Here is a 17,757-nt window from a genome sequence, read left to right as displayed (position 1 = left end):
GTAGCATGTAAATTGCTGGACTAGTTTCATTTTTTCTTTTTTTTTTTCTTTTTTGCACATACCTGTTCAATTTCCCCAACACTATTTATTGAAGAGACTATCTCTACTCCATTGTATGCTTTTACCACCTTTGTCAAATAGTAATTGGCCATATTGGCGTGGGTCAATTTCTGAGCTCTCTGTTCTGTTCCATAGGTCTATAGGCCTGTTCTGGGCCAGTACCAGGCTGTTTTGATTACAATAGTTTTGTAGTATAGTTTGATATCTGGTATTGTGATTCCTCCAACTTTATTCTTCTTTCTCAGTATTTCTGCAGCTATCCTGGGTCTCTTTTGGTTTTATATAAATTTTTGGAATATTTGATGTAGATCTGTGAAATATTCATGCAACTTCTGTTCTAAAGCAGGAGAGACAACAAAAACAGCACACTATAGTGTCCTTAATTGCATGTTAGAAGGTACATGGATGGGAAAAGAAAAATGAGAGGCTGATGAAGATCGGAAGGCTAGTTTGAAGCACAGGATGCCGCTGTGATAGAGTGACCCAGGTGCACCCTATGGAGAAGTTCATTCGAGGGGAGGTTTGGAGGAGTGAGAGGACGAGCCACATGAGCATCTCAGGAAGAGCATTCCAGGCTGAGGGCCAGCCCACACCAAGGCCTATGGGGGGCATGGCCTGGCCCATTTGAGGAACAGTTTGGAGGCCACTGAGACTGGAGCAGGGTGAGTGTGGGCACAGTTGCAGCAGGTGACACAGAGACACAGCAGAACCAGGTCACAGAAGGCCTGGGGAGGCTCCTAGGGAGAATTTTGGGTTTTACTTGGAGAGAAATGAGGAGCCACTGACAGGTTTTGCAGAAAGGGGTGACTTGAAAAAGTAACTCAAAGTTTTTTTAAAAGCAACCCTCTGGCTGCTGTGTTGAGAATAGACTGTTGGTGTGGAGAGGGGGAGGGTGGCTGCTAAGAGTGGAAGCAGAGAGAACAGAGAGGGACTTCGGCAATAGTCCAGGTGACAGGAGATGGTGGCCTCAACCTCCGTGGTAGCAATGGAGTGGGTTCTAGGTATATAAGATAGATCCAACAAAATATGGAAGTTGAGAGAAAAATGGATGACTCCAAGGGTTGGGCCCAAACAACAGATGGTTGGAATTTGAGATAACCATGAAATTAAACCAATTTCCATAAAACAAAGACCCTTGCAGAGTTCCAGAGTCAGAAGGTATCACCACCAGGTTCCTTTGCCTGAAAAAGTAAAACAGTGAGTGAATGCTGCTGCATGAGCCCGTGAGCAGAATAGAGTCAGTGAAAGCCTGTGTACTGTTCCCTCTTCCCAACATCCATTTTGTGTGTGTGTGTGCGTGTGTTTATTGTTGTTGTTTTATCTTTATTGTTGGAAGTATTACAGATGTCTCATTTTTCCCCATTGACCCCCTACACAAGTGATGGCAAACCTATGACATGCGTGTCAGAGGTGACACGCGAACTCATTTTTTTTGGTTGATTTTTCTTTGTTAAATGGCATTTAAATATATAAAATAAATATCTAAAATATACATCTTTGTTTTACTGTGATTGCAAATATCAAAAAATTTCTATATGTGACACGGCACCAGAGTTAAGTTAGGCTTTTTCAAAATGCTGACATGCCGAGCTCAAAAGGTTCGCCATCACTGCCTACACTCTACACCCGCTGCCCCCCAGGTCTTCACCACACTATTATCTGTGTCCATGGGTTATGCATATATACATATAAGTTCTTTGATTAATCTCTTCCCACCCACTCACGCCCACCTTCCCTCTGAGATTCTACAGTCTGTGCCACGCTTCTATGTCTCTAGATCTATTTTTTACAAAACCAGAGCTCGGGCACAGAGGAGGATTTTCAAAGAGCCTCACTTTGGGACACACAGAGAAACAAAGGTCAAGGTCATTGACTGTAGCTTCCCCTTTCAGGGCAGGCCCTGGATGAAGAAGATCTTTCAGCCCCAGACGTTGATACAGCCTTTGAGGACTGATTCTCTAAATGCAAACAATCAGGCTCAGACGTTCCCCGAGGTTGGCTGCCATACGCAGCTGGCAAGCATCCCCTGAAATTGGTAGATGAATAGAGCACTTACTGATATAAATATCACCACAACAGCTGGGCACCTGGCGAAAATAAACAATGACACAGCGTGAGCATCAGAAAAGCTGCCCTCAGCACCTGGAGGGGTGTTCTTTGAAGTGGCACTAGCATTTATCTGCCAGGGTGCCTGTGCCAAGGCAGCCTGTAGCTTCAGCCATCACAGCAACACCAACAGGGCAGCCCCAGGTCCCAGGCACATCAGATTGCTCCCAAGAAAACCAATGCCACATCCTGTGGTTTAGGGACTATAGGGGCTCATGTTGGTGGTGTATCTATAAGTTGCAGCAAATAAAGTTGAGAACTGGATGAGAGATCTGAGTGCTTCGCTGTCTTGCACTGCTGGCCAGATCTGCCTGCCTCTGCTTAGAATCCAATATTACTTCATTCAATCATCCATCCCCAGCCACAGCTACTCTTCCGTTCTCCACAGTGGCTGCCGTGCAAAGATAATTATGAATAGGTGGGGCTCAAGGTAAAGACTCTCAAAGCAACTACATTCAACCCTAGAGGCTTTTCTAGCTCTGTGGGACTCCAAAGGCCTGGGCCAGATTAGTGGGGCAAAATCCCAGAACCACAACATCCAGTAAATGACACTGGTTTCTGATGGGTACACCAGAAAGAACATTTTCAGTCACCCCCAATAGCATTGACAAGAGCTTGTCCATCTTTAATGGCCTCTATGGTTAGACCAGAGTTGTGGGGAAAGGGGTTAGAAACAGAAGAAAGCCCTCTTCATGGCCATGCCACACCCACCACATTGTTTAGAAAGCTCAGGAGACCCTCTGTGACTGCTCTGGGGTGTGGCTGCGTGGTGGGCGGAATCATGCCCCCCAAAAGATGTCCACATCCTAATCCCATTAATGTGTTACCTTACATGATAAAAGGGACTTAGCAGATGTGATGAAGTTAGGCATCTTGAAATGTGTAGATTGTTCTGAGTTATCCAGGATCCTTATACATGGAAGGAGGAGGATCAGAGTATGTCTATTTCTTTCACCAGGCAGGGGAAATTTTTCATTATTTTTTCAAATAGGTTTTCAATTTCTTGCTCCCTCTTTTCCTTCTGGCACCTCCACGATGTGAATGTTGGTATACCTGAAGTTGTCCCAGAAGTTTCTTATACTGTCTTCATAATTTTGGATTCTTTTTTCTTTTTGCTGTTCTGATTGGGTGTTTTTGCTTCCTCATATTCCAAATTGCTGATTTGATTCTCAGTGTCCTCTACTCTAATGTTGATTCCCTATAAATTATTCTTCATATCAGTTAGTGCATCTTTCATTTCTGACTGGTTGTGTTTTATGGTTCCCAAGTCCTTTTTCATGCTGTGGAAGTTCTCACTAAGTCCCTTGAGCATCCTTATAACCATTGTTTTGAACTTTGTATCTGGTAGTTTGCCTGCTTCCATTTCATTTAGTTCTTTTTCTGGAGATTTCTCCAGTTTCTTTGCCTCCACATTTTGGCTGCTTTCTGGTGTTTGTGCCTATGTATTAGGTAGAACTTCTATGTCTCCAGGGACTTAGTAGAGTGGCCTTGTGTAGTAGGTGTACTGTAAGTCTCAGTGGCACAGAATCCCCAGTCACCTGAGCTGGGCACTCCAGGTGCACCCCTGTGTGGGCTGTGTGCACTGTCCTGTTGTAGTTGAGCCTTGATGGCTATTGGTGTTGCTGGGAAGGATTGATCCCCAGGCCAATTGGCTGGGAGGGCCAGCTGCAACTACAGTGAAAGACCTGACGTGCAGGTGTCGACCCTATGGAGCAAGGCTTGCTACAGTGGGGCTTTGGTGCTCACCGAGTCCACTTCTTGAGTGTTTCACTTGTGGATGTGGTAGGACTGTAATCTGGTGTGGTCTGAAGCTGACCACCAGGTGCACTAGCTCTGCGGGCTCCCGAGATGTACCCTGCCTGTACCCTGTTGGAGGCCGCCTGGCATAATACTGAGGGATCTGCAGATGGCTGCTACATGTATTGGGCTTGGAGGTGCCCAGAAGAGGCCAAGCTGTGAACCAAGACTGGCTGCTGCTAGTGCCAGGCCTGGGGTCACTTAGCAAGAGGTACAGAACACCCTGAGACTAGCAGCCACTTGAGAGAGTTTAGGAAAGTCCGAAGCATGTATGGAAAAGCCACTGGAAAGGGTTTGGATGAGCCCAAAAATTGGGTGGGGCAGGGTCTCAGGGAATCACCGGGGTGGGGCGGGAGTTAAAGGGTGAGAACAGTGTGAACCAGGTTGGTGGAGTCTCAGATATGGTATCTGCCAGTCAGCTCTGTGACAGGGGAGGTCTCAGCATAGGAACAGTGACCTCTGCCAGCACTTCTGTGTGGGAGAAAGCTGCCCCCCAGCTCTTGCCCTGATGTCAGACAATTCAGTTCCTCCCCGTATGTCCCTGTTTCCTTTCAAGCTGCTGCCCCAGCACTGGAGCTCAGAGGAAGGGAGTTGAGTAAGTCCCTGTGCAGGCCCTTTAAGAGGTGTCACTCAGCCACAACCCCTGCTGGTTTTTACAGCCTGAATTTGTGAAGACATCTCTTCCCAGCACTGGAAGCCTGGGATGAGGGGTCTGGTGTGGGGCTGGGACCCCTCACTTCTCAGGGGTACCTCCACAGCCAAGGTATCCCTCCAAATTAAAATAGGCCACACATGGGTGTGGGACCTGCCCGTTCAGCACCTCCACCTCTCCTACAGGCTCGATGTGGCTTCTTTAATTCCCTAGTTGTAGGACTTCCATTCAGCCAGATTTCAGGTGGTTCTGAATGATGGGTGTTCTGAAGATTAGTTGTATTTTTGATGTGGTTATGGGAGGATTCTCATACCTTGTTTACCTACACCTCCATCTTGACTAGAAGCCAAAAATTGATCCATTCTTAAGTTGTATAACTCAGTTGTCTCTCACCTACCTGTTTCTAACATGCCCTGGCCTTTGCCTTCCACCCACCCTTTTCCTAAGCGGTCCCCCTTCCTTTCTGGAAATGCATGCTGATGCAGCTGTCATAAGTCAGTTTCCACCCCTGATGGAGACTGTACTGTTCACCCGTCCGACAATGGAGAGGCTGCATGGAGGAGGGGTGTGCGGATCACTATGATTATGGCCCATGTGCCTCTCTCTGTCCCTTGCTTTGTGTCCACTGCTTCACGCACCATCTGTCTTCCTTAACTGGCCACAGTATTAAAACCAATTATTTGATTTGGACGCCTTATCAAACCTATTTAAAGGAATTTTATAATCATGAACCTGAATTTTAAAATCAATTCAGGTGGGTCTTTTCTGTTTTTCTCTTAAAAATACGAATTCACTTCATCTTGGGTGGCTTGGGCCTGGTTCCCCCCACCCCACCCCACCCACCCTGCTCTGTGGATTAGAGGGACCTTGACAAGTAAGCCTTTAATTTCTGAAGTTGTATATTCCTTGGCTTTTCCGTTTTGTCAAAGTATTATTTAATTAACAAAAGGCAGACTAAGGTGTACAGAAATGTGCTTTAAAGTTGTTTATTCCCCAAATAGGACATATGCTAGTTTCCGTTCAATGCATCAGGGCACATTTATATCAGTGACTAACAAGCTTTCTGATTCCATCAGCGAAAACAGATGATGTTTAACAGTGGAGCTGCCTTTGGGTTTGTTATTGTTCGCGGATGAATTTGCTCTTTGCACGGCTCACACAGCCATGGAGACCGTGTGGAACAATATATGGCAGCTGTTCCTGGCCATCCACACAGGCGTCATGACTTCCGCTTGGTTTAACTTGTTCTGACAATAAACAAGAGCTGCTCTGCTTTGCTGGAGGAAGCCTGGCCGTTTCTAACCAGCAGCCGAGCTGGGCCGGCTCCCCTCAGGTGTGGTCCTCCGCAGGGTCTGCTGTCTGAAGTGAGGAAGCGCTCAGATAGGCAGCACCACCCTCCCTGCTGGGTAAGGAGGGAGATACTGGAGTGAAAGGTGGAAAAAGGCTGTTGGTCCAGGCTCTAGGCCAGTGGTTGGCAAACTGCAGCTCGGCAAACCGCGGCTCACGAGCCACATGCGACTCTTGGGCCCCTTGAGTGTGGCTCTTCCACAAAATACAGGCTTCTGCGCATGGGCCATGAAGTTTCAATTGCACTGTACGTGCGCGCCTGCACATGGTATTTTGTGGAAGACCCACACTCAAGGGGCCAAAGAGCCACATGTGGCTCACGAGCCACGGTTTGCCGAACACAGCTCTAGGCTAAAGGGTGTGAATCAACTCTTGGAGACGGCCATTTCGACAGTTTTCCATCTAAGGAAGAAAATGCCAAAGTGGTACTGAGTGTACGTGTGGCCCCAGGTCAGTGGGGACCTCATGGTTTTAGAGCAGTGGTTCTCAACCTTCTGGCCCTTTAAATACAGCTCCTCATGTTGTGACCCAACCATAAAGTTATTTTCGTTGCTACTTCATAACTGTCATGTTGCTACTGTTATGAATAGTAATGTACATATCTGATATGCAGGATGGTCTTAGGTGAGACCCCTGTGAAAGGGTCGTTTGACCGCCAAAGGGGTCGTGACCACAGGTTGAGAACCGCTGTTTTAGAGGGTCAAGTGGGCTTTTGAATCCCCCCATTTCCAGGGTCCTCACCCCCAAGATTTCTATAAAATGCTGATGCTCATGTGCTCGTGGTCTGGCCCTCAGACCACATATATGTTTCTGCTTTGTTTCTTTGTCACCCAGGGAGAAAGCTTAGTTCCTCGCTGGTTTCCACAGGAAATCAATACATATTGAGCGCTGTGCACGTTATTATAAATTTGCTGAATATTTAGGTTAGGAGGGGGGTCACATGACACATCGATTCACTTTCGTTTCACTGTATCCCAACCTCCCTCTCCCATCTCCTGGGTCCCCCTCCAGAACATGTCCAGTCCCCACTGCTCCCCTAAGCTGATTGATCAGGAATTTTCACAAGGGCAGTCCTTTAGGTATTATCTTAAAGAGAAATTTTCATAAGAGCTACTAAGTGGAGGGAGAAAAAAAAAAAACTTCACTTTATCCATCTTGTTTGAGGGGCACTCCCCCAAATTGCCTAATAATTGTAGCTCACATTTACTGAGTGCTCACTACTTACAGACCCCAGTGCTAAGCAGACACATTCAGATCCACAGCCACTCATAACTCGGAGAAGCTAAAAGATTTGGCCAAGTCACTCAGCTAGAAAGTGGCAGGGCTGGGATTTGAACCCAGGGAGCCCTTTTGCTACACTGCCTACATGGCCAGAAAGGCCGCGCCCACCAAGGCACAACCCCAATGGCTGGAGGCCAGGACAGCCTTGAGCTAAACCATAGAGGACATTTCTTGTTGATGAGAATCATTTCTGAGCCCCAGAGGGTCACTGGGAACACTCAGCTCCCGCCCCTTCCTTCTGTCCCCAGGGCTGGATTATGTGTGGCACCCTGAGCTGTGGGGAGACCCTGATGATCCTTGGCAGCTCAAACGCCACGTCACCCACACTGTTGCTGCCGCCATCTCACAAGTGAGGGAACTCAAGGGAAAGGATGGCTCTGATTTAGGATTAAGGCCCCACACACTTCCCCAGCCCTCTGGGCATTACGGGAGGGTGACCTGGAAAATCAAATGCAGGGAAGTATCCCAAATGTAGGAGTCTTGTTTGAGGCATAGTAGAACCTATTAGCTTGAGAAATTGGTCTGGAAATCTTATTAAAAGAGACAAATAATTCCACGTTCTCTCCAGACTGAAAATATTGGGGGTAACTGACTTTCCCTGATGCCTCGGACCACTGTACCTGATGTCAGGATCACGGTCAACTTCTGGCAAGGCCAAATTCAGTGCAAATGATAAAGGCAATTATTTTTTTAATGGGAAGTTCTGATGAGTTCTGATTTCTCTGGCCAGTCACAGACTTATCAGTGCTGGTCCCTCACCACTTGGGAAGGGTGCAAGGCAGGAGAGCCAATGGCAAAGAGAAATGAAGGTCAAATTGTGGATCTGTCATAACCGCATAACCGCCCAGCTCAGCAGATGACTGTCCAGCCACAGGGCCCCTGTGACAGCCACCCACACACATGCTCGGATAACCCCCAGTGGAGATGCCAGGAAAGCAACCACCATTCGTTAGGTCTTTGCTATTACAGACAGGTGATAAGAAGAATCCTTCAGCTTTAAATGGGAGGCATTATCATAATTGTTATTTTTGTGGAGCACTGATAGGCTCAATAATACTGTGAGTCGCTGGGATTCAGTGGGTGCTTATGCCATGCCTGTTTGTTCACATGCGCCATCTCCTTTATCCCCAGAACAAGCTGACAGTGTAGGGGTCGGCCAACTTTCTCTGTGAAGGACAAGATAGGAAATATTTTAGGTTTTGCAGGCTATGTGGTCTGCTCAGCTCTGCCATTGTAGCTCGAAAGCAACCGCAAGACAATAATACATAAACAAAGAAGTACAGCGGTGTTTCAATAAAACTTTACTGACAGAATCGGTGCTGGCCAGGTGTGGCCTATCCTGTGACCAATATTATCCCTGAGCCGGAATTTGGGTTGCACAGCTAGGATGTTTGGAGATGTGTGCTTTCTCTCTCCTTCATCCTTCCTCCTCCTGGCTTTTCCATTTGGTTCCAGTTCTGGAGAGAGAAAGAATAGAGAAAATCCACTTTGCATGTGACTGCTCTCTCTCCACAAAGGGACATCGATCCCTTTCATGAAAATCCTGCATCCGTGGTAGCTGTGAGGAGGCCACTGGGTTGCTGTCTGCAAGCTGGCGTAGGCTGTGGCAGACCAAGTGGCCCTCAGAGGCCTCGTGAATCTTGGCTCCATCCTCTGGGCAACCCCCAGGTGGAGGGTCCATGCTGGAGTGGCCCCTGACAAGCATACAGCCTCAACTTGGCTCTTTTCCGTGCCCAATGCTGAGGCCTATAAACCTGGACAGAGTTCGCCCCCATGATCCTTGGGAAGCAGGAATTTGAGGAAGCACATTTGCCCCTCTGAGCCACATCCCCTGCCACTACCTCAATGTTCTTTCTCCAACTGAAGTCATCTGGTGGCTTAACAGATAGAGAAGAATGAAGTGTCTGTCTCTTTCTTGATGAGACTATAAACCTAAGGAATCCCTTGTGATCTTAGGCCATGGTTTCTCAATCTCTACACTATTGATATTGGGGGTCAGAGTCCTGGGTGGGGGAAAGGTATACCCTCATTGGAGGATATTGAGCAGCATCCTGGCCTCCACTCACTAGATACCCATAGAAACCCCCAGGTGTGACCATCAACAGTATCTCCAGACATTGACAAATGTCCCCAGAATGACAAAACCTTCTCTGGCTGAGACACTGTCTTAGGTTGTGGGGCCACCGTCGCCTCTGCTCTCAGCTGCAGGATCTGATTCACAATTCCAGAAAAATAGGAAAGATCACAGGCAAGACCTCTCAACACGATGCTACATTACCTTTTGTAAGGTAAGCATAGTTATCTCCATTTTACATATTAGAAAACTGAGGCCTGGGTCACACAACTAGTAAGGAGCAGAGCCTGGATTTGCACCCAAGCATGTCTGATGCCAAAGCTTATATATATTCTAAAGTGTTCATGATCTGATCATGAAATGATTGTAAAGGTTTTCCTGGAATGGGGAAGTGTTTGCCGAGGTTCACATTAGTGAAAAGAAAACTAGAGGTTATACCTGCCCTTCCCTTGGAGTGTTCTACTTAAGTCTGACAGCAGCGCTTCGAGGTAAATACCATTCTCCCCATTTTACAGATGAGGAAAGTGAGGCCCAGCAAGTCTAGCAAATGGTGTGAAATCATCACAGCAAAGTGTTTGTGTGTTCAGAACTTCGACTTTTCAACAACACCCCCCAAAATGGGTGGCTGCTCCCCAATAGGGAAGCGGAGTCTAATTTCCTACATGACACTCTGCATCTCTAGCCAGTGTGTTCTGCCTACGATAAGAAAGGCTTAGTGATACATGAGACTAACGCCCTCCCACCCGGCCTCTTCCTGTGGCCTCTTTCCCAGCTCTGTATGCAGTACTGGCCTGAGAAGACCTCCGGGTGCTATGGGCCCATCCAGGTGGAGTTCGTCTCCGCAGACATCGACGAGGACATCATCCACAGAATATTCCGCATCTGCAACATGGCTCGGGTAAGTGTGCGGCCGCCATTGCATCCCACGCCGCCCTCTCCCCCAGCGCACACACACACAAATAGATGGAGCCTGTGGGAGAGGAACCCGCCGCTAATGAGCGTCCGGGCTGAACTCTCGGATCATTTCGTCCTTGGGGAAGCGATGCCTCTGCCGATGCCAGCTCCAGCCATGGTTCCAACACAGGTTCACACAGGGAGACATCCCACCTGCCATCTGCCTGTTTCCTGACACACTTGCTGCCATGTAGACAACACTTAGAAATTAGCGCTTTCCCACTGTGTCGCGCTGTAGATGCAGCCTTTGATTGGATCCAGTAAGCTTTGGGCTAGACCCTGGGAACCACACCAAAAAGAAGAAGAGCCACTTCCAAGAGGAAACTCGCTGGCTGGGTGGAGGAGTGTGGGTGGAAGGGGGCAGATCAGTAACCTATGGAATGGTGGCTAACTAAAGAGACACGGGCCTCTGTGGGGGCCCAGGGTGAACAGAACTCAACCCCTGCCCCCAGAGTTCACCGTCTAGGTCAGTGATGGTGAACCTTCTGAGCTCGGCGTGTCAGCATTTTGAAAAACCCTAACTTAACTCTGGTGCCGTGACACATATAGAAATTTTTTGATGTTTGTAACCATAGTAAAACAAAGATTTATATTTTTGATATTTATTTTATATATTTAAATGCCATTTAACAAAGAAAAATCAACCAAAAGAATGAGTTCACGTGTCACCTCTGACATGCGTGTCATAGGTTCGCCATCACTGATCTAGTGGGAAAGTGAGATATATTCTGGCACATGAACCTCAGGGAAAGGGCAGGTTTTTCCTGAGGAATGGAATGTTTGAATTGGGTTTTGAAGACTGAGTAGGAGTTTTCCAGGTTGAGAAGGGGTGCAGGGCAGTCATGGCAGGAAAATCAGTATGCACAAAAGTGTAGAGATGAGTAAAGAGTCTGTGACTCTCCCCGTGATGACATGGCTGAGACCTCATTTAGTCTGTCCTCCACCCAATGCTGCAACAGCCCTAACAGCCTCTCTGTTTTCAGCCTCAGGATGGGTATCGTATAGTCCAGCACCTCCAGTACATTGGCTGGCCCGCCTACCGGGACACGCCCCCCTCCAAGCGCTCTCTACTCAAAGTGGTCCGGCGGCTGGAGAAGTGGCAGGAGCAGTACGATGGGCGGGAGGGACGCACCGTGGTCCACTGCCTGTGAGTACTGTAATGGGGAGGCATCTCCAGGGCCACGGGGTGGTGGATGATAGGACGGCCTTGAGGATGCTGGCCACAAACACTAGTCCTAGGCACGCCTGGCTGCACCACATCTCAACATCCCTGAAAGGCCAATGGGAGTGTATTCAAAGAATCTCAACCCTTCGATGGACTGGGGTTGCCCTGAACTAATGTTATGTGACATATTTCCTGATGCAAAACCTGGTAGCCTTTCCCCAAACATGGAGTGTGGTCAGACCACACCCCTATGCTCCCAGGAGGCAGGTAAGTCCCACCCTCCAGCAGGAAGCAGGATGTGGCCTGCCAGTCACAAGAAGGCTCAGGATGAAGAGGGTTCCACCAACTAAACCCTCTTCTATTATTTCCTGAAGAAAAGGAGGAAAGGGGAATGGGTTAAGTGAGTTCAATGCCAGGCAGTTAAAATGAGTCACCTCATTCCATCTGTGGTAGATTTTATCATGTCACAGTGAGAAGACTGAGGCACAGGCAGTGAGGCATCAAGTAGTTAAGAGAGGAGCTTTGATTAGAATCCACTGGCCTCCAGGCTAACGTGCCATCCATTAACCCACACTCCCACGCTGAGTAAACCAAGGTGGTTCATCCACTGTGTCTGCAACACTTTTCCCAGGGCACCGTGGGCTCAGGTCGGCTGCGTTCATACTTCCATTACTGAGGTGAAATGGAACCTTCACCTCCTGTCTTAGGACAGGCATAGCTGGGGCACAGGGGTTCCGGGTCAAACAGACCCTGATGTCATCACGCAGGGTGGAGGGCAGGTCCCTTAGAGGACTGTGGCTGACAAGCTATCTTCACGGAAATCACTTAATTTTATGAGCCTTGGTTTACTCATCTACTGAATTGGGTCATTGTAAGGCTCTGTGGGGCTTTGTGACATATTTAGAAAGTAAACACAGTTTATCTGCCAACATACAAATCTGCAATATCATGGTAGCAAATATGCAAATGCCTGTGTCCAAGTCCACCATAGGAGTATAAAGAGAAGGATCCTAGAGACCTCAGACCCAAAACAAACCGGGAGAGATGACAGCTCGTGTGGAACATTTGATTCACAACCATTCCCTTTGCTTCTTAGAACCTTAAAGTCATTGGGGAGACATGACTGAGAGGGCCCCCTCTTTAAAAAGGTGTGTTAAGGAAGATTGGGCCAGAGACTTCCCCTTTTCAGAATAACTATTTGTGGAGTTAGTGGAGGCATTAATAACACCTACTGACCTCAGAATTGTCTTTTCAAAACCAGCTTATTCTCTTTCTAAAAGGAGGTGCACACGCATGTCAGAAAAGTCACAGAGCTTAAAGCGAAGTTCAACACACACAGCTCAAGGGCCATCACCTGTATCAATCCCCCTTCCCAAGGGATGCCCACTGTAGTCCAGGAAGATGCCATGAGGTGTTGCATGTCTCATTGATGGGAGACATCAGCCAGGCTGAGCTGGCTCCCTGCCAGCTAACCCTGCTCCCTTCAGTTCCCTCCCCCACACTCAGGTGGCTCTCCTTCAGCCCAGAGCCACACCCATCTCACCAGGGTCTCACTCACTGGCCGGAGATGCCTCTTCCTCTTGGGCTCTGCTGTTCTTGCTCCAGAAAATACTGAACCCTCCCTCCTGGGGGTCCCTCCCTCCTCTTTCCTATGTGATTGGTTTTTATCCCTCTCTTCCCTGTCCAAGGTGACCAGCAGTTTGAACCAAAGGAAAGCACAGGGGTGTCCTTCTATCAACAGGGACCTTGGCACCCCTGGGAGCCACCGTCACCAAAACAGACACTGAAATGCAGGCGCTGGCTAGTGAATGAGGGCAATTGTCTGTACTTGAAGCATCTGGTCGTTGGATGTCCTATAGATAAAACATCTGGGAGATCAAGTGCCTTAGTTTCATCCAGATGTTCCTTAGACACAGACCATTACATGAAATCATTAGTTACTCTTGGCAACACGCCCAGGAGTTCCGAATCAGGCAGATTCCAAAAGGGACTCTCTGTAAAGAGTTGAGATGTCTCCATGAAGATAACATGTGGAGGCTCAGAAAGAAGGAGTGGCAGGGAGCTGGCCCTGCCAAGGACTCTCTATCTCTGCTCTCCAGAGCTGTAGGGTCTTGCTTACGCAGGTGTATAAATAGAGACTTATCACTTCAGGACACAGTATCTCAGACCCAGCCTGGCCCCCACCCAAACACCTGGGCTGGCTGTCCCTAGTGGGTGGGAAAACTAGGAGGAAAATCATACACAACCTTCAGCTGCCTTCACTGGATGAGTGGGTGGACCCAGAGCATCCCTTTGGACAAGGATGCAGGCACATGAATAAAGACACCATGAGGCCTGAAGGTTGGGGTCGGTGTGCCATGGTGACTATAACCTGCTCACAGAATCAAGGAAACATCAAGCTAACGGAACTCTCCCGGGTCCTCTAGTCCAACCCCTCCATTACATGAATGGGAAACTTGGAGCTCAGACAAGGAGTGACTTACCCAAGTTCACAGCAGGTTCAGGGCACGCAGACCCTGACACATGGCTCGGGTTAGGGCTTTCGCCAGTGCCTTACCTTGCCTTGGCCAAGGTAGTCACTCCCCCATGCCAGTAGGGCACCCACGAAGGAGTCTGACTTACCCTTCCCTCTGTGTTTAGAAATGGGGGAGGCCGCAGCGGGACCTTCTGTGCCATCTGCAGCGTGTGTGAGATGATCCAGCAGCAGAACATCATTGACGTGTTCCACATCGTGAAAACACTGCGGAACAACAAGTCCAATATGGTGGAGACCCTGGTGAGTGTCCCGAGAACTGTTCTCCCCCAGGCAGGGTGTGACCCTAGTTCCCTGTGCCGGAAGAAACCAGCATCAAATAGTAAAACACTCAGTGACTTATCACCTACAATTGACATCCTTTGCTCCCAGTCTCACCAACTTCTCTTTCCTGCAGGGCAGCCCACATATTAACCCTGATACACCCCACTCTGTTTTACTCTCTGCCCGTTCTTTAGGGAAGTACCACTAACCCAGGCTTAGGGGAAGGGCTTCTGGATTGTACAGTGTGGATTATGTTTTGGATCCAGTTCCATCCCAGTCTAATTGACTTAGGCTAATTTTTTGAATACGGTATTGGAATAGGACACTGGAGAAAGGGATGGAAAGAGACTGGGCAGGTAGAGCCCCCAATGAGAAGACCTGGTGCAATGATGGGGACAGACCACACATAACTTTAATGTGAGTCTTTAACCCACTCTCAGTGGGTCCCCCTCAAAGTCTGGTGTGTAGACCAGCAGTAGCATATGGGAGCCTGGTAGAAATGCCGAATCTTGAGTCCCACCCAAGAGCAACTGAATCAGAATCTGCACGGATAATTCTGAGCTGACTGTTAGCACAGATGTAGGTAAAGTTCGTTCCAAAATCATACCTCTAAATGCATTTTCCTTTCCTTTCCCTCTCTCTCCTGCCTTCCCTTCTCCCTGTCTGCCTCTCTCCTCCTCTCAGGAACAGTATAAATTCGTATACGAGGTGGCATTGGAATATTTAAGCTCCTTTTAGCCTGATGGGATGGGGAGCCTGCTGGAGTCCAGAGGCTGCTGCAGTCAAACCCCCTTTTCTGTGAATGGCAGTGACGGGCTAAGAGGTGGCACCTGGCCCAACTCCAAGGAGAAGACTGGTGATCTCATGCCTGGGGTGGGCCCTGCACCTTCTGAGGGGCTCCTGGAACTGGGAAATAGGTTCTGAAAGGTCCAGGCTTTTCCTGCACCCCCACCGGCCACAGATGCGGACCCACAACAAGGCCCCGGACTTCCCAGTTCCCCGACCTCTTGCTTCTGTGCTTTCCAAGTGTGTGGACCTCATGGCAAGCCAGCTGGGGTGCTCGGAGATGCAGGCTCGCTGTACCTCCGGGCCTGCTTCTCCTTGGGAGTGAGGGGATTGTCTCCGCCTCCACGCTGTGGGCGCAGTGACTGGCCTCTTGGGGTCCCTGCCTTGCTGCCCTCTGCAGTCTCCTTCAGTGACCTGGGGCTGTCCCGAGACCACAGCAGGGGCCCCATCCTGCCCCCCTGCCTGCACGGAGCTAGCCCTCCAGCATTCTGTACCCTCCCCAGCCCGGGCCTTGACCCTCTGTCACTCACGCCAGCCTGCTGGGTCCACAGCACTCTTGGATGAAGGTTTTCTTTGCTTTTTTGTCCTCGGTGGGAGGGGGTGGAACTGCAGGGATGGTGGCTGCTCCTCCTTGTCTGTGAAAAGGGACCACTGCCTGGAGGCAGGGCTCTTGCTGACCCTTGGGTGGCGCCCCCTTTGGGAGAGATGACAGGATAAGATTTGATTATTTTCCAAAGCATATATTAAAAGAAACTTTCTTTTGGGGGATGTAAAATCTAAGTCTCTTATGTGGAAAAAAAAAAAAAAAGGGAGTGGGGCTGGGAAGGAAGTTTGGATGTGTAGCTACAGGACCAATCTCTCTGGCCTGTCATCAGGCAACATCCTTAAAGGGTCCCACCTGGGACGGCCCAGCCTCTGACGAGGCAGAGTCGGCTAGGCGGAGGCCGTTCCTCTGGCTTCTGGGCAGCTGAGTCCCCGCTTTCAGCATAATCTTCCGAGGAAACCCAGCTGCTATCCTGACAAAGGCCACTGTGGACCAGTTATGCTTGGTTTAAAATGGGCTGAGGGGATCAGGCCTGGGAAACTAGGGTCCTGCCCAAGGATGTGTGAGTCAGTGACAGGGAGCCGGCATCAGCTAGGCATCTCCTGTGTGTCCAGGTGAACCACTCCGTGTGCCATCCCACAATCTTAGGGACACCCCCGCCCCGGGGAGAGTGCGTGCCCTTTCGTTATCTCCATGTTACGTGAGGAAGCCGAGGCATCTTCCTCGGCGGTGAAATTCTGGGCTCCAGAAAGGCGAATAATGGCGATAACACTTATTTTCCTTACTTTCTCCATCCTTTCTCAGCCAAGCAATTATTTTATGGAGGGAAAATAGGGCCAGAAACTTCTGGGCAGAGAACTCCACAAATGGAAATTTAATTCTTTCTTTCTGGTGCCAGTTCTTCTGGGAGGCCCAGAATTTCAGCTCTATTTTAGTGCCTCGTTCCTGGCTCCCCAGGAAAAGCTAGTCTCCTGTAATCATTCCTTCGCCAGTGAAAACCATTCCCTGTTCCCTCAGGCAATGCTGTCTGCCACCAGAGACTCCCTACCTTGTCTCTCACAGGGGCCTGGGCTCAGGACCTGACAGCCTTGGGGTTGCCTGGGATGGAGGAAGCTGCATCGTGGAGGCTGCTCTAGCCCCAGACAGGAGGAATCAGCAGCTCAGAGTGCACTGGGGAAACTGAACCACAGTGCAGCTCAGGAGCCACGGAGCAGGGAGCCTGCCTAGGGCTTCCTAGAGGAGGTGACTCCCACCCCAGCTGGGTCTCCACTGCAGGAAATCCAGGCCAAGATCAGCATGGACAATGGCAAAGAGGTGTGGGAAGTCCTGGGGTGGGGGCAGTATGGGGGGAAGGGCAGCCCACCCAGAGGTCAGAAGAGGAGCCAGGGTCAGGGGTGAATGCTCAGCCAATAGTGCAGCTTCGCCCCATGGGCCACAGGGAGCTCGGGGTGACGCGCTCAGCTCAGTGTTGGGCAGGCGGCCTCTTCCCCTTCATCAGACACTGTGAAAACACTCCCTTCAGCATATACTCTTTACTATCACATCTATTTGTCTGTCTGCTCATTATTTTGTCGCTGGAACAAAATACGCAGGGGATTGTGAGCTTCTGCTTCTGTGAGAAACAGGGTCTCTGCTCTACCAGGGGGCAGGGTGACCCAGCCAGAGCCCACAGGAGGGGACATGGAAAGAACCCACAGACGCTGCTCCCAGTGGCACGGGCTCGGAAGCTGTCTAGAAGTCCGGGGACTTGATCAAGGAAGGGCTGTCACTTTGGAGGTTCAAAAAGAAACATCTGAAAGCAAAGGAAGAAAAAGGAGCCCCAGGAAGAACTCACTCTTCTCCTTTCATGGGCCCTTCCCCGTGAGCTCGAGCGGGTCCCCGGGCCCCAGCCCCCACTGGTTCTGCTGGCCTCGCCTGGCTCCAGTCCACGGCTCCAGCTGGCGCTCCCCCAGCCTTCAAAGAGCCTACAGCCTAGCAAATCACCCTGTTATATGCTCCTTTCTCAGATCTTGGCTCATCCATACAGAATGGGGGGACTAAGGCTACTAACACAAATCCCGAGATTTATTCTGCTCAGGAAGGGGTAAAACAGCTGGCAGATAAAAAATGGCAGTGGCTTCTATCCTTTCAAATGGTAGGGATTTAAAATGTGACTTCAGGCAGAAGGAAAACTGTAAAAACTCAGACCACGGTG

General features: G+C 49.4%; 1 protein-coding gene and 1 long non-coding RNA gene across 2 annotated transcripts in view; one reads left to right on the top strand and one right to left on the bottom strand.

The window, feature by feature from the left end:
- The window catches only part of PTPRT (protein tyrosine phosphatase receptor type T), a 682,122-nt gene extending 666,539 nt beyond the window's left edge, over positions 1 to 15,583 (top strand). The window contains exons 28-31 of the mRNA XM_036323307.1: positions 10,090 to 10,215; positions 11,255 to 11,418; positions 14,077 to 14,212; positions 14,918 to 15,583. Of these exons, the coding sequence (XP_036179200.1) occupies positions 10,090 to 10,215; positions 11,255 to 11,418; positions 14,077 to 14,212; positions 14,918 to 14,971 (480 nt within the window). The 3' untranslated portion in view covers positions 14,972 to 15,583. The remainder of the gene's footprint in view (positions 1 to 10,089; positions 10,216 to 11,254; positions 11,419 to 14,076; positions 14,213 to 14,917) is intronic.
- Positions 10,109 to 15,676, bottom strand: LOC118663555. Its single transcript, XR_004970077.1, has 3 exons — positions 15,550 to 15,676; positions 14,059 to 14,176; positions 10,109 to 10,199 (listed from the first exon to the last, which is right to left on the bottom strand). It is a non-coding gene; the product is annotated as an uncharacterized LOC118663555 (long non-coding RNA).
- Between the last annotated feature and the right edge of the window lie 2,081 nt (positions 15,677 to 17,757).

This window comes from Myotis myotis, unplaced genomic scaffold (assembly GCF_014108235.1).
Source record: "Myotis myotis isolate mMyoMyo1 unplaced genomic scaffold, mMyoMyo1.p scaffold_m19_p_9, whole genome shotgun sequence".
Lineage (NCBI taxonomy): Eukaryota > Metazoa > Chordata > Mammalia > Chiroptera > Vespertilionidae > Myotis > Myotis myotis.
Note: the sequence above shows the minus strand (reverse complement) of the source record. Positions and strands in the feature narration are given on the sequence as shown.